A 20,602-nucleotide genomic window follows, 5' to 3' on the forward strand; every position below is an offset into this window, starting at 1 on the left:
ATTTTGGGGGTTAGTAGAATCATGTAAACTTTTGACATTCAGTACAAGAGCAAGAGACAGAACTAGTGCATATATTTGACAGTGAAATAAAGGCTCAAGTCTACTGGAGATATCACCAGTGGACATGATGCTAACAGCATATAAGAGACAAACCGTATGCATTTTGTTTTTCTATTAAATACATAATTAAGTCTGTCATGTTGGCAACATCAGACATTTATCAAAGTTATTCCTGCATGTTATGCTCAACATGAACACTATTACAGATACACAAACAAAAGCTTGTTTCAAAGTAGCAAAGTGACAACAAAAAAATAGATATTCATACTCAGACATCTTTGATTGCAAGCCGACAGAACTCCCCAGTGCAAGATTTATTTAAGAATACACATTTTAATCTTTGTCATTATTTGCCATTAAGTTTAAGTTGACCTCTTAAATGTTCAAACTTTGCAAATCTTTATTTTTTATCATTCCAGTTACATTGTAATCCACATTATTAGTACTGGAACTGATTAGGGTACAGCAGGAATAAAGTAACACCAGCAGGAATAAGGTCTCAGCCGTGAACCCGCCTACACCGTTTTCTTCATAGCGTTCAGGGACATGAGGATACTTGGTTTCTCCTCTATGACGCGCACAATCAAGTTGTCAATGTAGCACTCCAACTCTGATATCTTACTGTCCCTCTCCAGCAGCTGTTTCTCCTGTTTCAGCACTAGAGAGATGAGCTCCTCCTGAGTCAGCTGGGAGAACGGCCCCTTCACCCCAGTGCTGCTGACCTGTGAGAGCACATGAACAAACTGAGCATGTCAAAACACAAAATGGAAGATTCAGAGGATGATACCATTCATACTGAACATGTACAATGAACAAAACATAAAAATGTCACTTTAGTCAATTTCTTTTGATGTTGGTTGACTGTTAAACCGCCACAAAATGTACAGTGGGAAAAATATACCTTTGTGTTCTCCTCAACTTCACAAGGTATTCCTGTGGATTTGGGATCCTTTTCCCCTGAGACAGACTGCTGTTCCAATGGATTCAGGGGTTTTACAGGTTGAAGCCTGCAATTGCAAAATCACAGAAAAAAAAAGAAATAATAATGTAGGCACTGACTTGAAAGGGAACAGAGTACTGGTGTGTAGGTATGATTTAGTTGCAAAGCCAACCTTTTTCGCAGTCACAAGTCAAACTTAATGTGGCACATTGTATTCAAAACCACATAATTAATAATCCAAGCAACGAAAAACAAGGTAAGATAAATCAAAGAAGACTTTTTGTGAAAGAGGATATGCGGGAAGATATGGGAGCTAGCGGGGTGTGATATATAATATATGAAGTGGTGGATGAGTAGAGTGTTCTTGTCTCTCTACTAAGAAACTGAACTGTCTCACCTGCGCGATGATGCATGAGGGCCTTCCTTCTTCTCACTTGCCTCCTCTCCAGCACGCAGCACTGTCACAGGCTGGGACTCTTGTAGTGGACTCTCCTTGACTCTGCTGGAGTGTATGGCTTCTGGCTCTGGATCACATGTTTGTGTTGCATTCTTATCGGGTACAGTCACATGTGTTTTATCATGGGCTCCGTCAGTGTTTAGCTTGTTTAAAGTGCTCGATGTGGTGGCTGTCTTTTCAGGAGGCAAGGGTGCGCGGGCTACCTTTGACGATTTTTTTGTCTGCGAGATGTCGTCTTTATTGTGAGTTTGTGACACAGCTGGAGGCCAGACTACTGAACTAGTGTTACCAGAAGCTGTTTTATCATCTTGGGCTGTGAGCTCATTTTCATCTTCATCGTCGTCAAATGGATTTAAACCATAAACAACAGGGACTTGTTTTGCCTCCGAGACACATCCATTAGATGTTTTTGGTTCAGATAATGGCTTCTCTTCCACAGAGCCAGGTCTAGTTGGTGCAGGTCGTTTAGTGTGTTTGGCTGTTGTTGTTGTTGTAGTTCCTTTGGTGGCACTCTTAAGCGTCAAGCTCTGGTTGTTCTTTGTGTCTGTGGAAGGCCTACCCAGAGGCAACAAGCGCTGAGGGAGAATACTGGCAGTTTTGACATTTTTTTCTTTGCTCAACTTGTTAATTTGTGCCAGGTGTTGTGTAGATGCATCTGGCTCCTTATTACTCCGTCTCTTGGTTTGATTTCTTTCTGGAGGCAGAGGAGCTTGTCGCTTCTCCTGCTGAGTCGTAATGACAGCTTTTTCATCAGTGGAAATGGCTGAGCTTCCCACTGATGGCTCAGGAAATTGATATCTGGAAATGAGAAACGGCGTTTATGACATTAAATCCTGCTTAAGTGTTTAACCAAAAGAAAAAGTCTCCTGGGGGAAGCCAAAATGTTTCTAAATGATGCAAGAAAACTTCACATATAAAAGAGGAGCTTCACTGGTTTCTCTAAAACAAGTAAAATGCCCTGTGCCACAAAATTAGACAACAAATGGGGAGAACTCCGGAGGTATTAATTAAATCACTGCACTTAAAACATTATATCGACAAACAAAAAAATATTTTCCTAAGATAAGAACCTCCACTGTTTCACCCCGTTAACACGACACCTGGTATGAGGCAAGACTGTGTAACCAGCTCCCCATCTCAATTGACCGAAGAAACATAACCTTTTCAAAACACACACACACACACACACACACACACACACACACTCGCATACGTGTTGCACACTCATGCTGACTAACACACACTTACAAAACTCAGAGCTATGCAATTTTCATGATGGTGTCGGCTTTAGATTACATTTAAATGAGAAGTTCCTGTTGCTGAGGCACCACTGACTGTAAAATAGAAGATAAAGTAACAATCGAACACGCAGATAACGATTTCTGTACATGTAAATGAGCCTGACTTCATATCTTTTCATCTTGCATTCAAATTTAGTTTCACTACCTCCTTTTCTGTTCCTGATCCTGTTCCCTCAAGCACTATGAAATAAAGCTGCCTTGCCTATGAAGCATTAACTGAAATTCAGCTAGTTCAACCCTGCTACACTGTTCTAACTAGACGAGTCCCCACCGTTTGATTTTTATCTCTAACTTGGAGAACACACACACACACACACACACACAGACACAGACACACACACAGACACAGACACAGACACACACACACACACACACACACACACACACACACACGACTGTGGCCTTCAAATCCATCAGTGAGGTTGAGAATGTGCTATTGTTGTTATTGTTCTGAAAAAAATAGGTTATTTATTCAGTTTTGGAATGAAATGTTCCATGTAAAGACTAACCTTTGCTGGATAGTGTTGCTGTTGGGTTCAGCAGGTGAGTCGGGACTCTCATCAAAGGGATTATTTGAAATGTTTTCTTCAAATGGATTAGTAGAAGTAACTTCTGCAGGACTTTGACTCTCTATCGCTCTGTGTCCATCTTTTCTTTGATTTTCCCTCTTGTCCTGTTCTTCTAATACTCCTGTTAACCCCTCTTTCTCTCTTTTAGTTTTCTCCCCTTCCTTAATCCTCCTCTTTTCTTGTTCCTCTCGTCTCTTCTCCTCTGCCAATCTCTCAATTTCTTCCTTTTCCTTCCTCACCCTCTCCTCTTTTCTAATCCTTTCTTCCTCCTCTTGTCTTCTCTTTTTCTCACGCTCTTCCTCTTGTCTCCTTTTTTCTTCCTGAGCCCTTTCCCTCCTAATCATCTCCTCTTCCTCCTTTCTAGCTTTCTCTTCGTCAATCCTTTTTCTTTCTTCTTCCTGTCTCCTCTTTTCTGCTGCTAATTTTTCCCGCTCTTCCTCTTGTCTCCTCACTCTCTCCTCCTGAGCCTTTTCCTCCTCCCTCCTAATCTGTTCCTCTTCCTCCCTTCTAGCCTTTTCTTCCTCAATCCTTTTTCTTTCCTCTTCCTCTTGTCTCCTCTTCTCTGCTAATCTTTCAAGCTCTTCTTGTCTCCTAATTATCTCTTCTTCCTCCTCCTTTTCTTTTCTCCTCCTCTCTTCCTGAGCCCTTTCTTCCTCCATCCTAATCCTCTCTTCTTCCTCCCTGCGTATTTTTTCTTCTTCAACTCGTCTCTTTTCTTGCTCCTCAAGCCTCCTCTTTTCTACTGCTAACCTCTCATGCTTTTCTTCTTCCATCCTAATTCTCTCCTCTTCCTCCTTTCTAGCTTTCTCTTCCTCAATCCTTTTTCTTTCCTCTTCCTCCTGTCTCCTCTTCTCTTCTGCTAATCTTTCACGCTCTTCCTCTTGTCTCCTCATTCTCTCCTCTTCCTCCTCCTTTTCTTTCCTCCTTCTCTCTTCCTGAGCTCTTTCCTCCTCCATCCTAATCCTCTCCTCTTCCTCCTTTCTAGCTTTCTCTTCCTCAATCCTTTTTCTTTCCTCTTCCTCCTGTCTCCTCTTCTCTTCTGCTAATCTTTCACGCTCTTCCTCTTGTCTTGTCCTCATTCTCTCCTCTTCCTCCTCCTTTTCTTTCCTCCTTCTCCTCTCTTCCTGAGCCCTTTCCTCCTCCATCCTAATCCTCTCCTCTTCCTCCTTTCTAGCTTTCTCTTCCTCAATCCTTTTTCTTTCCTCTTCCTCCTGTCTCCTCTTCTCTTCTGCTAATCTTTCACGCTCTTCCTCTTGTCTTGTCCTCATTCTCTCCTCTTCCTCCTCCTTTTCTTTCCTCCTTCTCCTCTCTTCCTGAGCCCTTTCCTCCTCCATCCTAATCCTCTCCTCTTCCTCCTTTCTAGCTTTCTCTTCCTCGATCCTTTTTCTTTCCTCTTCCTCCTGTCTCCTCTTCTCTTCTGCTAATCTTTCACGCTCTTCCTCTTGTCTCCTCATTCTCTCCTCTTCCTCCTCCTTTTCTTTCCTCCTTTTCCTCTCTTCCTGAGCCCTTTCCTCCTCCATCCTAATCCTCTCCTCTTCCTCCTTTCTAGCTTTCTCTTCCTCAATCCTTTTCCTTTCAAGCTCTTCCTCTTGTCTTCTCACCCTCTCCTCCTCCTCCTCCTTTTCTTTTCTTCTCTTCTCTTCCTGAGCCTTTTCCTCTTCCTCCCTGCAAATTTTCTCTTCTTCAATCCGTCTCCTTTCTTGCTCCTCAAGTCTTCTCTTTTCTTCTGCTAATCTCTCACGCTCATCTTCCTCTCTCTTAACTCTCTCCTCTTCTTTAGCTCTCTCCTCCACCCTCCTTAGTTTCTTTTCTTCAATCTGCTTTCTTTCTTCTTCCTCCTTTCTCCTCTTCTCCTCAGCTAACCTCTCCAGCGTTTGTCTCCTAACCATCTCTTTCTCTTCTTTTATCCTCATTTCTTCCATATCCTTTTTCTTATTTTCTACTTCAGCTTCCTCCTCCTCTTCCTCCTCGGTCCAGGGTGAGTATTGCCTCACAGTCCTGAGTGAATCAACAGAGGGGGGAGAGTTCTCAGGGACATCTTCCATGGACCCATGGCCTGAACTAGCCAGACTGAAGTTTGAGCCGATGCGAGCGGTCCGAGGCGGTGGCTCTTCACAATATACGTGACTGCCATTGATGCACAAGTTGCTTTGCTCCCCTGAACCATGTTTCTGTTGAGTAGCAGAGGAATCTTTGCTGTCTGAGCTGCCCGAGCGTTTATGTATCATGAACTTGAACTTCTTTTTACCTAGAGAAAGTAAACACACATTTAATAACAGAGAGGACAAGAACAATAGGAATCATGGTGATAGAGCAAATCAAGAAGTGTCGTTGCTGACCTTCAGAGGAATCCACATTCAGACCAGAGGACAGGCTGCCGCTCAGTGAGGAATTCTTTCCAGGCAGAACAGACATGGATTGCGACATGTTCTTCTGCAGGTTAGACTTGGGAGAAAACAAAGACTTCATCTTAAGCTTCTTCTTTTTCTCGTCCTTGCCTGCAGCTACCTCAGCTTCCCCGTTTGCTTCGTCCTCGCTGTCTGTCAGAACCTGGGTAAAAGACGGCACCATGGAAGATGCAGCATCCGATTCCTTTTTCTTCCCACGAACTTTGTCTTTGAACTTGCCCAGGCGAGATCGGGATTTGCCGGCAGCAGAGATGTCGAACATGCTGGCTGTCATGTTGTTTCTCATGAACTGGATGTCCACAAGTACCTCTCCTCTGTCTTTGTCCGACTTGCCGGTCTTGTCTAGCAGTTTAAACCATCTGTTAAAAGAGACACATAATTATGAATGATGTTTTTACATGTTAATGGGTACATAATCCCTAGATGTGTTATTAACTGTGTAAATATAATTTCCGAAGTAGCTTTTAGAGAATAACAAATTCTGGAGATTATCCTGGATGTCATTAACTTCCTATCTCAGATATAATCAATATCTAGGCTGGGGTTGTGTTATATAATTGAAATCAATATCACAATGTTAAGAAAATTATCAGATATGCAAATGTTACAGTATGACAAGTGCATGCAAAATCATAATTTATGTGGAGGTTCAATGCAGTGAACTGTGGTTCACTTATTATGTCAGACAAAACGTACTTAAACTCAAATTATTCATTTGGACAAGCATATTTTGTAAAAAAGAATGAATTAATAGTCCTACAGTCCTACTAAGTGCCATTCATGAAAAACAACTGTGTCTAACCCTTCACACAGTTGCAACAGCAGTAGTTATATTATAAGAGCATTATACCCTCAAAACTATTATTCAACATAATGTAATTTACTGAATGGTTTTAAGGATTTATCAAAACAAAAGCTTGTACAGAGGTTCATGTACAGTGTGTTGATGTTTAGTCTTAGTCAGCATCTTCATGGAAACTCTGATCAATCCTGCAGCAAATGGAAAGTAACTCAGTAGCAATTTAAATGTTTTTGGAAAGTCTGATGATCTAAGCACAAGCAGCAAACTGACCGTGAAGGAAAGTTCTAAAAAAAAAAGTTTGTGGCAACATCTAACATGGAGAATTTATGAAATCTTGTACTATGCGTACTTATAATTAATGTGTCATTATTTGGCTGCTCTCAGGCTGTTCTGTTGTCATCCTACCTTTTTTTTTTTTGTTTAGAGACTGATCTCTCAAATGATCAAATCCTAATAAAAACTTATGCAATACAACAGCCTGGGTTGACCCCCTAAAGGAGGGAGTTTTTCATCCAAAATTATTTTCTGCCCCTCATAAAACTTGAACCAGTCAGTTTCACAAGGACCAATCTGCTATTGACCTCATCATCACTCTTTAAATGTACTGTCTGTACTAAAGAAAAAATTGGGCAGATAAGAAATAACAGGATGACAGTCAAGGAGCTCAACATAAACACTGGTTACAATCAAAAACAATCAACATACAAAGTGACTTTAATTCTCTGAATAAAATGTGAAAAAGCTTGAAAAAAGACACAGTAAGATGTCCCCTGAGGCCACGATGTGCCAGCTTTGCACTGCTTCTGCACCTGTGCCATGATCCAACACTAACAGAAGGGTCACTGAATAAGTAGAACAATTTAATAGAATCACGAAAAACGAACAGTCAGCATAAAAAATGCTTATCAAGCAAAAATCTGAGGTCAGCTCACCACTGAACAAACAACTCCGACTGAAATCTGGATTCCTGGGGAAATGAGTAAGGGGCTGTGTGTGTGTGTGTGTGTGTGTGTGTGTGTGTGTGTGTGTGTGTGTGTGTGTGTGTGTGTGTGTGTGTGTGTGTGTGTGTGTGTGTGTGTGTGCATTTCTGTGTTGTGGCTGCAGATAGTCATCTTAAACTGTCTGTACTTGCAACGCAAAACAGGAAAGTAACCTACAAAATTAACATATTACAGACACCATTGTAATTTTCTTAGTATTTTTCCATCAGTTTGCATAACACCTCACCCTGAGATGCCACTGATATATAATATAGACCCAAAATGAATATAGTGTCTTCCTCCCAGTGCAACCGAGTCAGTCATGTTGTTGATATTTCTCCTTCTCTCTTAGAAATCCCTTCAGATGCATAGCACAAACAAATTAAAAGAGAGAAACACCCTTTCCTGGGTTTTGCAGAATGGGTGAGATTGCTGTCACAGCTCCCATGCCTCCTTCTTTTGATGAGTAATAGGATGTGATTTGCACATTCCAGTCTGTGACATAGTTCGTACTCAACTGAGAGACTTCTTAATGCTCTGCCTGATGAATGTCTTTGAACAACACATTGCGAACTAGATAATGCATTTATTTATCTATCATGCATATGATGACAGTGTTATGTAGCTGTTATGTTCTTCCTCTATAGTGACATATTTATATGTGGTAAACAGTTATGGAAAAGAACTTTTCATCTGATTCCTCTGTGGAGTTGTGGTGCATCATTTTAATAAGTTTCATAGTCAAAACAGGACCGCTGTACAATTATTTCTCTCTTCTCAGTATACAAATAATCACAGAGAAGGATATTTAATGGCATACCGCATGTAGCATAAAAGAGCTGGGCAATAATTCATTGACATTATGCATTTCAATAGAGTCACAAGGACATAATATGTCTTAACAGTTCATAAATGTACGTTTTCTACATTAATGTTGTAAACACGTTAAGTTAGTTATTGAAAATACTGGATTTTTGGGGCTGATGCCGATATTGATATTCGGGAGTAAAAAAAAAAGAGATTTATATAATTGATCTATAATCTTAAACATACAAAAACACATCTCATCTAGCAACCCCTCAAATTGTAGTAATCTACATTGGGAATAAGTATAATTTTAGGATTAAGGTTAGTGTAGTAATGTATTTTATATTATGGTATTGGTATTAGTATAGCATAACAGAATTAATATATAATATAGTAAGACATGATGATAGTTGACAACCACTTTACTACAATGATGCCTATAAAACAAACATCCCACATGAACACGTAAAAGAGAGAAGTTACTATTTCAGTTTAAACAGAAGGGAAGTTGCAAAAGTGTTTGGGCGTCATCTGGTTGGGGTAGTAAGCAGTGTGCAGGAGAAGGAATTAAAAGCAGCTTTCTCCTAACAATGCCTGGATGAAGATGATGATGATGATGATACCCTTAAACTCACTAATCTCACACTCCTGTTCAGAGTAGGAAGTGTGCTGATCTGCTGTTCAGACAGAACTAGGGAAGATAGTGCATGAGTCAACATTTTATAAAATGTATTCTCACACACACACAGACACACACACACACACACACCCCTGTGAAGCCTGAACCACTGATAAGACAATGCCCTGAGTGGCTGAAGGCTTTCTTATCACAGAGCACAGCTGTGGGAGTAGGCGAAGAGCTGAGTGAGTAAAACAACTCAACAGTGAAAATGTCCAAGGACCAAAACTGTCCAGGGCCATATTGTATCAGTCCACAGTCACGAGTCACAGAAGCCAAAATGAAGGCCTGCAAATAGGAAAAAGGAGTGAAACTGAATAGGAATTCCTTTTCTCATGGGTGTCACATATCACTGGTTGCACCTCATGCTATATTTAACACACAGTACGTCGAGGGAAAAAAAGACAACTTCAAGTGAAGCTATCTCAAATTCTTACATTATGCTAAATAGAGACTTGTCTTGCTGCAAGTACCTTAATATCTGTACATTAAAATGCTTCTATTGGTGATGATATTCTGAGATCTGATATGAAAACTTTTTACTTCTAGTTTCTGTTCTTTTCACTATCAGGGGTTCACAGCAGATTGAGATCAGGAGATTTTTTGTAAAAGGAAAAATGCAATTTGTCTGATCATCTGCATCCTATAATGCTTGTCGATAGTGTGAAAAGACATCATGACATGTTCAAATAGGAAAAGCACGGGTGTAAATAATACAGCTGATGATGGCTGAAATCCATTTAACTGCTTCAATCTCAGATGCATGCTGCTTCTCTGTCACATTTTCCTGTGAATCTTGAATATATAACTGAGCCATTGTTAATGAGATCAGTAACACCTGAGCCGTTTACTATGACAAGTTAACATGTCTGCTGTGAAAAAAGCATAAAAGAAGTGAACATTAATTCACACTTATTTACATGACTGCAATATATTTATGAATTTGCATCTTAAATTCTCTTCTAAATAAATCTCCTACAGGTTTGAAGAGGAGATGTATTCAGGGCTAATCTGCAACATCACTGCTAGATGCCACTAAATACTACACTCTGGTCCTTTAAAACCACACAATGAACAGTGATGTTCAGTCTTCTAAATACCTAGCAAGCACATCAAAACAGAAGTACTAATTCAGACGTCTTAAAAATGTACTTGTAAAAATATCTACTATAATCCAGGACTGAGAGAAAACAATAATTATACATGTTCAAAAACATTGTAAACAGTAGAGCTCTTGTACTGGCAGCTTGTGGATCATGTAACACTGTTTAGCTATCAAAGTCAGTGCAGCCGCAGTGGTCTTGCTCAGAAAAACTGACCTTGCTCCCACTGTCGCTGTTACCATCACTGTTTATTTTACATTGATAAAACAGACAGGAATGTGAGGCTCGAGCCAGATTTAAACCTCAGAGGCAAGGTGCATTAACTAAGCTCACAGAGAACTACAGGCAGGTCAACAGAAAACAAGCAGTATTTACTCAACACCAGCTAGAGCATGTTTGCTGTGTGTATTTTCAGAAATCCTCATAAATCTCTAAGCATGTATCCCAATCGCTGCAGCTTTGTTCAAGGGAAACATGCTGTATCTGATAACACACACACACACACACACACACACACACACACACACACACCCCAACATTTAACATGCATCCAGGCAGGTGAATGTCATCTTATCATGCTGGTATGTCAGTTTTGTTTTTTCAGATCACAAGAGTGAGTAGGACATTATCTTTTTTTTGTGACAGACACATAAATGTTTGGGCAGCTTGACTGCTTGCTGTGTTTAACAAAAAGGTTTTCCACAATATGAACAGGCAGCAATTCTATACTGTTTAACAGCAGTGATGAACCACATCAAATCTAATATCAATATAGATTATAATTCGTGGCATGCAACTACAGAGCACAGACGGACTCTCAAACAACCCTTGAGAAGGTGAGACAGAAAGGAACAGTGTGTGTGTGTGTGTGTGTGTATGTGTGTGTGTGTGTGTGTGTGTCTCGACAAACAGGCTGGTATGCAGTCTGCGTTTGTATAATACCGGTCACACGGCAGGAGACTAAGATGCTCAGAAACAGCTTACTACAACAAAACATTTTCCATTCTTACTAAGACACACGGGTCTAACTGTGACAGGACTGAGGAGTCTTGCATTTAAAATTTTAAAAAGTCTAACTTGACTTTCAATATTAAATCTTTTATTTGACCAAGCAAAATGCATATTTTCTAATTAATGGAGCAAGTATAATCATGTACAGTAGTACCAGCAAGGCTTGTAAAACCTGATCACTGCAATTATTACCACAAACACAGGAGAGATGGGTGTGAAGACATTTTTCACCTTCACACCTTCAATTCTCGATGTATGGGATGCCATGAGAATTTTAAAGTAATGTTGATAAAGTTGATGTTTGGTCTCTGCATCAAAAAGAGACTGCTTTTTTGGGCATGTGCAATGAAGTTTGGGTCTTCTTTTGTCTCTCATTGACAAGTTCAATCAATGAAAGAGCGAATCCTTTGACCATTTTCATCCACTTGAGTAACTAATGTTGGTTGAAGGCTGCAGCAGAGGGAGCAAATCCCTTAAGCTGCACTGGAGCGAGTGGGAAACTTTTATAATTCAAACCCACCAGGACGGGTCTGCTACTGATGCATGGCTGTGTAAGTGTGTGTGTGTGTGTGTGTGTGTGTGTGTGTGTGTGTGTGTGTGTGTGTGTGTGTGGAGTATGATTTAAGTCACTTTCAGGGACCATACTTACAATCACTTGATTGGTGAAGACTTCTGCAGTTGGGGACAAATATAAAATATCACCAGGGGAAAATCAAATCCAAAGTTCCAGTTTAAAAAGGAAAATATTTTCATATGGAAATGTCAATCAACTGCTTTTACTTTGTAGTTATTATTAGGGATTTAATGTAAATTATGGAGTAATATCTTGCAAGGCTGACAGAACCAGCAACCAGAAGTTGTTTCCCTGTGGTGCAGATAGAATCAAAGCCCCTCAGTCACACTCTTGTAGGTTTTTTGTTATATAGTGTTGGAAGTAGAGGAGATAAAATAATCAGTTATCCAAATTGGTTGTCTTTACAGCAGAGCCAATACTGTATGAATTCCTTTACAGTTAAATATTTCTTTTCCCTTTAAGACTCGCATGTCCTCAGAGTTCAGAGGGTCACGTGCAGAGCAAGACTCTGAAAAACACTTGCCAACATGGGGACCTTGTTTGATTGTTATATATTATACATGATCTTTTAGCCATTTAAACAAGGGCTGCAACTGACTAGTTTTGATAATCAATAAAACTGAGATTTTCTCAGTTAATCAATTAATTGTTTACAAAATGGAATAAAAGAGTGAAAATGCCACTTCTAATTTTCCCAGAGTCAGAAGTGACATTTTCAGAGGTCCTGTTTTGTCTGATCAACAGGGTTGGACTCAGATACTCTGCTTGTCATATGCTTTTTAGTTAATTTGATTAATTGCACATTTGTTAAGGAACTTGAATCACCAAAGTAAGGCATTTACCAATTTCGTGGCCCTATCTCGTGAGAGGGCACTACATGGTGCATAATTCTCAATAAAGTAAATTAAAATGACCACAACAAGGGCCCAACACAAACTGTTGCTCAGGGCCAATCAAATGACATCATAAAAAGATATTCACATGAATGAAAAAGAAAAACATCAATAGTCACATTTTAAGAAGGTGAAACCAGCTAATTATGAGTCATTTGTCAGCATGGTTGCCAATGACTTTCTGTAGATCAACTAATCGATTGATATATTAATCGTTGCAACTCTAATTACCTCCCTGATGTTCCCTTTCAAGATTTAGGTTTAGGTTTAGTAAATACTCAAGAATCTGCACACCTTTGGTCTATATCTGTGGTCACTTACTCGGTCTTGTTGCGGGTTTTGTCCTCACTGAGCTGAAGCAGGTTTATGACAGCCTGTCCCAGCAGCTTGTCTGGACCCACCAGGGCTCGGTGCAGGACGTGGACGTGCAGGGTGCTGCGCTCCCCTCCGCCGCCCTGATGCAGGTCGAAGGCGGCCTCCTCCTTCCACACCGGAGCCACGCTCTTCTCCACCACCGAGGTCTGGTACTTTTCCTTGGCCACTTGCATGACCGCGTACGCATCGTTAGTGCCGCTTTTCCCCTTTATCCTGAGGCCTCTGGCTTGGAGTACCGTTACCTGGACGCTTGTGGGACACCACTGTTGATCCGCCAAGGACATGCTGACACTTGTTGCTGGATTAATACCGTAAAGAAATGATAAACAAACACGGAACGGCGGCGTCTATCATCGGCTCACCGTGACACTGACACCGGACAGGAGCGAGAAAAAGTTTCCCCGTGAGCTTCAGCTGGACTTGAGGAAACAGCTGATTGGGCGTGGTCATACCGAGGCCCGGGTTAAGAAGACAAGGCGCTGTCCTAGATTAACAGGTTGCATGACAATGAACCTGACACGCTGTCTGGCTCATTCACAACACGAACAATCACTCGACCACACCTGGTGCCTGTTGACACCTGCCAAAGTACGTCACCATCATTCAACGCCAACTAAATACAACGGATTGATTGACAGCTTTTAATTTAAATATTCCTAATTTCTTGGTTGTTTTTGAGCATCTTTTTATTTAAATTTAAAAGAAAACAGTCATGATATTCGACCCACTCCTACCTCAACAACTAACTGTTCTTGGTTAAAAAAAGAAACGTAAATAGCTTCATACAGTAGGATCACTTGGAGACAGGACAGACCTGTGAGGGTTCATAGGTTTGGATTCCGTTTCACATGCAGCTCCAGTCTGAATCTTAATCAGGCAGCAGTGCCAGTGTCTGCACGGATTTGATCCCACCTGCAGCTCATGTGGACTGAAGGCTCTAAAATACCATGAATGTGTTTGTCTGGTTGTCTGTGTTTGTGCATTAATAGACTGGCGACCTTTCCAGAGTTGATTCGCTACTGTCTACATAAATCCCTGCTGGGATAGGCCCTAACAATCCTTCTAAGCCTCAAGAGGAATAGGTGAGTATGGGGACTGAATGCATTTTAGTGCTGCCTAAATCACACAACATATGCAGGGCAGTTTTTGTTTAAACACTGACTCCAACTGTTTGAGAAAGGTCATTTACTTTATATCACAAACCTGTTGGATCTCACTTTCTCTGCTTCCTGGTGCCATTCAGCGTTTAAAGGTGAAGACACATATAGTGCCTTGAGCCAATTAGTAAATTGATGCACTTAGTGTGGGCACTGCCAAAGTGTCTGAGTGTGATGTAACGTCTGTAGTACGAGACACTTAAAATAGTAATGTATTTTAAAAGCAGTCAAGAGTCATTTTGGTCAGATATTCATCAAACTGTGGCAGTTTAAGCTTTTGGTCCATGAACAATAAACAAAAAAAAAAGTGTATGTCTCTTACTGCTCTGTTTGACCTTCTGGTTTTATGTAAATATTCTCATAATTTCACACAACATACAATGATAGTTAAACACAAATATTAACGGACGAAAACTTCAATAAAACATTATAGAAAATATTATTGGGCTTGGAGCCTGGTAAAAAGTACAATGGCAGTAACAGTGAATTTAAGCTGCTAATGTGTGTATGGAACTTCACAGAGACACTAATAAATGCCACAATTTAAGATATAATGTTTTGCTTATAAATTGTCATACATTCACTGTGTCCTCATTTCCCTTCACTTGATTCTTGGCAGCTTTTGTCCTGCTCTGGATTTTCATCTTCTAAAATTGTGTCGTCACTTTGGACCTCCTGGTTCTCTTGGTCCTCCAGGTTCTCTTGGTCCTCTTGGTTCTCTTGGTCCTCCTGGTCCTCCTGGTCATCCTGGTTCTCTTGGTTCTCTTGGTCGTCTTGGTCATCCTGGTTCTCTTGGTTCTCTTGGTCCTGCTGGTCCTGGTCACCTACAAGAACTTTGCTGTAAAGCTTTTGCTGCTCTTCTTTGAAAGCGTCTTTCACCTTTGCTCGTTTCAGCCCTCCATCCCTGAAGGTAATAAAGGAAAAGAGTATCACACACCAACTCAACATGGTGCCACTAGTTATCTCCTCAACAAACGCTGAAGGAAGTAACCAGGATTACCCCTGTGAATTAGCTTTATAATATTTGTAATACTGCACAATATCTGTCAGAGTTGAAGTTAATAACATTATAGTTTCTTAGTCTGCACGTACAGTTTATGCCAGTGGCAACCTCTCTAACAACCATAGATGCACACCATTTTATTCATGTATATTATTTTAATTAATTATACGACTATGACTTACCAAATGAGATCCACCAGTCCTCCTTGAGCAGCAATGGCTGCTTTCACTCTGTTGGCAAACCGCACTGCATCCTCCCCTTCCTGTAAGAGGACAATCAAAAGTAATATTTTAAGGAAATATGGGAAATGTTCTCCAATATAACCAGATTTCTAAGTCTGACAATACACTAAATATTTTGTAGGGTTTCACCTGTCTGTTCATAGGTGGCAGATACCAAACGCTGCAGACGATGGCCCAGCTGCTCATCATCCTCAGCAGATAGTTGACCATACCAAACTTACTGCTGTTCCAGAAAGCATCCCCAAAGCGAGGATCATACTAAAACATGGAAATAAGATCATATTAAACACAGGTAAGAGTAACATGAGCAAAAAACGAGGAAAAAGTCTAAAGTTCTAACCTTAATGGCAACTGGATAGACAGTACAGTCAATTTCAAAGCTGCCTTTTTTGAACATCATCACTGATGTGTTGTTGATGCAAGTTCCTGTATATGGCACAGTGAAACTCTTAGCAACACTAAACAACAACCTTTAATATTCATGTGTTTTAAAGTATTATGTCATCATACACACCCTCAGGGAATATAAGGATAGGCTGTTTGGTTTTGTCAGCAACATGGTCGCCAAGTCTGAAAACAGAATTTATTTAAAGAGTTGCCATTTTAGAGTTAAAGCCCATTGCTGTGCAAATTAAAATTGAGCTGCTTCCATTATTTCAACAATCAAATCGGAATCATTATACACTCTACACTAATACTATACATTTTATGTTGCAATATCACTACTGTGCCCATAAATTACATGAAATATGGTGTAGATTTTTATATTAGACACACACTCTCTGTCAAGTTCATTGTTTGACGGTAGCTATATTATTTATCCTAGTGGACCACAAATTGATTATTTGTAAGTGCTTCGCTAACATGTAACAAATTTGATATTGTTTTTTCATAAGTGACAAAGTATTTAAAAAGTATTTTGTTCCTCTGTTACTGGTGTATTATTTATTGAGAGGCCTTTGCCACCATGCAAACACATTTGGTTGTTTCTGTGCAAAATACAGTACACTATGTATGTATTGTATGGTACACGTGATGTGTCGTCATATGTATAAAATATGTAACAACAAAATATGTCAATCAAAATGAACTTCTATATTTTTTCCTTTTACCAAATTTAATGAAACTGGAATCACAGCAGGAAACATAGGCAGGACCTATTTGATACATATGATAAGATACATTGAAATAATCCCTTTACTGTACTAGAAGTGTCCTCTGTAAAGCTCACTGGTTACCATCAGCACATGAATATGCTCCATATTGGTTGCTTAGAAGTGGTGCTGACCATAATAGAATAGAGACTTAGAGAGACACAAACACTGAGATGATGCAGTGTTACCTCTTGGCCACTAGGTGTCTGTCTTTGACTTCTGATCTTTCAAACCAGATGTGCGCAGAGGATTTGACCATGGCTCTTTGGACCACTCCCATCAACCCTCCGTGCACCTGTCCGACCTGAGACACAAATTCAACTCAAGTGAAGAAGGATTAAAAAAGCATCTTTGCAGACTACAATACAACAGACAGCATATTCATTTTTCCTGATCATTCATTCTTGTGAAAATGGAACACACACACACTCACAGAAACATATACAGATAAAATGTTCTACCATAGAGTAGTAGCCATCATTTGCCAAGATGATGACGTCAATGGGGGTTGTATGATTGGCCACACAGATACCACCATTCTTTGGTTTGTTCTCTCTGCAATTAAACACTGTTTGTTCAGACAGACACACACCTTTCTGACAGGCTATCAGACATTTGCAAAAACCTGTAAAGTTGTGAATATTACATATAATTGTGATAATTATAATTATAATGTATCACTTAAATCAAACTGATTTCTCCTGTCTCTTAGGATACTGATGCTTGGATGTTGGATGTTGGATGTTGAGGAATATTAGATATTATGTACCTGTTATGATAGGTGATGATTGCTGTGAGAGCTCTGACACAAATGCGGTAACACATCAGATGAATCTTCTCACTCAGGTAGGACCTAAATCTGAGGACAAACAGCATGATGCCACAAAAATTACTCCAGTCCCCTAAGGGCTGACACACACTCTAACTTCAGTCAAATAACCACTTCATTTTTTAAAGCAGCAGAACATTGTCCAGAAAAAAATTTAACCTGATTGTCTAATATATGAGTGACGTACTCTACCCATAGTTAAAATTAAGTCCTCCTTTTAACCCTTATTATGGACTTTATTTTGCATGCATACTTGAACTGTTTTGGGAATTGGGGGAAACTTACTCTCTATTCGGTAAAAAGCACACCAAAGTACTCAGCACTAGGAGAAGACTAACGCCAGTGACTGCGAGAGTAACCCTGCAAAAAACAGAGCATATAGTAAGACTGAACCAGTAGTTCACCCTTTTACAGCTTTTGTATGATGAGATGAATCTTAATGTAGATGCTGAACACAGCTCTGACCTCAGGGGCAGCAGGACGCCATACCGAATGAGGACTCCCAAACCCCACAGGACAGTGACTCTCAGACTTATATGACGGAAGTTGTAGTTGCTTCGAGTCAACAAGTTCCAGCTCTCCAGCTCCTGGGCCGAAAAGCGCTTGGTCACCTCATCATCCATAATGCTCTCCACGCCCCTTCGGCAGAAATAGAAGATATCAGCCATTTCGAACTCCGGCTCAGAGCGCAGACAACTGGCAGAGCCCCGAAGCTCCTGGATCTCCTGCTGCAAAGATGATGCAGGTTCTTTGGCTATGATACCTACAGGGGAGAGCAAAGAGGAAAAAAGATAAATGGTAAAAACTGATCAACATGTAAATGTTCATGACTGAGAAATATTAAAAGTTAAATTGTACAGTAATCATTTACCACTGCTATTTGGTTTATAGAGATGTTGATTTTTTTCCTTTGCTCCCATCTCCATTCGTAAGGTTGCCCACTAATTTAGGATAAAAAAACATTACAATGGATTAAGCAGAATAATTTAGTATTACATTTCCTTTGTAAGAGTAATCACTAAAGCCTTAAATTGATATATTACAACTGACCAGCAGCTATTGAGTTGGATAAGCAGTAAATAGGACTACATTCCTTCAAAATGCATTAATGGTTAGAGATTCAAAGAGAATATGGCCAGAACACACTGCGATATGATCAATGTGATGAAATTAAGCAACAAAATCCCTGGTGACCACAACTCTGTGGTAGAGAAGGTTGGAAGAACACATTTTCCACAGCTTGCAGCTGAGAAAAGACTGAACAGAAATCACAGAAACTATATTCTTGTTCAGTTTCAGCTTTGAACCCTCTAACCTTTGTCAGACTTTCTCAAGCATGAATCACAACTTTAGGTCACAAGAGTGACACACTGTATAAGGCCTCTGTGCCACCATGACCTGGAAAAGGATCATTTTGAGAACCATCAACTGACATGTTCTCCACAGAAAACATCAATGTGTATTTCAATCCATGGTATCAATCGGTTTACAACTGCAAACAATACACACATGTTCCTAGACCAGCAAGCACTCCTCAAACTACTGCATAAAGCCAAGATGATAGACACTGCCATGGGCTTGCCAGCTCTGCAAAATGCTGAGTCTGTTTCTTGCAGAGGTCACTGAACCCATCCCCAGTGGATGGTGGTGTTCTGTTCCCACCTAATCCCTACAGGAGGTACCCACAGCTAAATTAAGATGATACAACTATGTGGATGGGATACACCAAGTAGCAGTGCAACACACTGTATATCAGTAGAAGATGGCCATGATGCTGCATTATTACAAACACAATTTAACCACACCTGAAGGCAGTGGAGCAGCAGCACCATATTGGCTAAGAGAAAATCAACAAAGGATATATCAAAGATATATCAAGTTTGACAGCAAAGCCACCCTTAACATTCATACAGGTACACAGGAACTTTCGAAATGCAGATTCATGGTGGATCAATAGATCCTGCAGCTCCTCCCAACCTCTTAACAGAAGCAAAGAGAAATGTAGTCCTCTTGACCAGAAAATTGACCAGCTACAGCAGCTCAAACCAAGCTTTTTCTAGAGCCTTGAAAACCAACTCCAAAAAGCAGGGTGGGACAACTGGCTTACAACAGCTGCATACAATTGTCCTAGAACTCTTAAAATGTGGAAACTATTTTGCAAACACCCTGAAATAATCTCCACATCTCCATATTAGTTCAGGTTTAATCATGACCACCATTATCCTGAGTGTAGAGGGGAGTATTTTCATTAGAGTTTTGAATCTAAAAACTCTAACTACCAATGCCAGTAGATGGACTTCATCCCAGGAGCATGAGCTCCCAGGAGTGTCTACATCACCTCAGATGGTAGTTCCATCGCTAAGAGCTTGTTCCTCCCAAGGGCTGTCCCAAAGCCTGTGTCTCTGAGGAAAGAAATACAGCAATATGTCATGTGCTTCTAACAGTCCCTCTGAGCTGGGAGTTCCCTGAGGTCCCATTCAGCAAGGATGAGATTTCTGAAAACCAGGACATGTGTGGTCAACCTCTTCTGTCTATACACTATGCATGTGCATGTAGGATAATTGGATGCAGAAGGAATAGTGTGAACACGAGTCAATTGAAGAAGATTGGAGTTATTCCATGAGAGGAGAGTCTGTCTTAATTCTTAAGGCTCAAACCTGCCTTTGCAACACCAAAGTCCAAAAGACCAAAGCAATTTTATTAGCAATTTTGCAGTAAATTATATGTTCCAAAATATTATATAATTAATAATCAAAACAATTTTTGAGTTCAACTCTTGGTACAATAACATCCTCATTTAAAACACTTTTCTTTTGTACCCTTCAGATAATATTGTGGATTACATAGACGCCAAGCTCACCTCAAAGATCCAGAGAAGTGTCATCATGTAGAGTCTGCGGATCCCAAAAGAGACGCCAACTACAGCTGGCACAATTATGAAGATAAACACAAGCGTCAGCCACACAGTGATGAAGATGCCAAGACACCTGCACAGCAGGTTGTCAACTGGGAGCATAAACCAAGTCATGTCAACAGCAGAAGAGACACAGTGAGCAGCGTGACTGCACACACTCAGCGCTGAAACCCTCAGATTTAGGTCAAGTCTTCTGGTTCGTTTGAAGCGTCAATGTCTGAAGCCGTCGCTGAAATGTACATCAAGGGGACTCATTGTCTGTGTCAGACAAAGACAGCACAAAATATCATGATCAGTCATAAAAGGCACAACATTCATAATCGCAGGAGTTACCTTTCATACTG

The 20,602-nt window shown here is 40.3% G+C and overlaps 2 protein-coding genes across 2 annotated transcripts; both read right to left on the bottom strand.

Moving 5' to 3' along the window:
• Nucleotides 1-498: 498 nt before the first annotated feature.
• On the bottom strand, nucleotides 499-13,355 carry rab11fip1b (RAB11 family interacting protein 1 (class I) b). The gene is made up of 6 exons (XM_053340252.1): nucleotides 12,906-13,355; nucleotides 5,667-6,094; nucleotides 3,268-5,575; nucleotides 1,398-2,255; nucleotides 962-1,067; nucleotides 499-782 (listed from the first exon to the last, which is right to left on the bottom strand). The coding sequence occupies exons 1-6, from the start codon at nucleotides 13,241-13,243 to the stop codon at nucleotides 576-578; spliced, it is 4,245 nt and encodes a 1,414-aa protein (XP_053196227.1). The 5' UTR covers nucleotides 13,244-13,355; the 3' UTR covers nucleotides 499-575.
• A 1,352-nt stretch (nucleotides 13,356-14,707) lies between these two features.
• On the bottom strand, nucleotides 14,708-20,372 carry gpat4 (glycerol-3-phosphate acyltransferase 4). The gene is made up of 12 exons (XM_053339470.1): nucleotides 20,205-20,372; nucleotides 18,216-18,285; nucleotides 17,810-18,107; nucleotides 17,630-17,704; nucleotides 17,285-17,374; nucleotides 16,977-17,070; nucleotides 16,704-16,819; nucleotides 15,876-15,931; nucleotides 15,702-15,787; nucleotides 15,491-15,619; nucleotides 15,302-15,381; nucleotides 14,708-15,020 (listed from the first exon to the last, which is right to left on the bottom strand). Exons 1-12 carry the CDS (start codon nucleotides 20,370-20,372, stop codon nucleotides 14,708-14,710), a joined length of 1,575 nt encoding a protein of 524 aa, XP_053195445.1.
• Between the last annotated feature and the right edge of the window lie 230 nt (nucleotides 20,373-20,602).

This window comes from Scomber japonicus, chromosome 19, assembly GCF_027409825.1.
Source record: "Scomber japonicus isolate fScoJap1 chromosome 19, fScoJap1.pri, whole genome shotgun sequence".
Taxonomy (NCBI): Eukaryota; Metazoa; Chordata; class Actinopteri; order Scombriformes; family Scombridae; genus Scomber; species Scomber japonicus.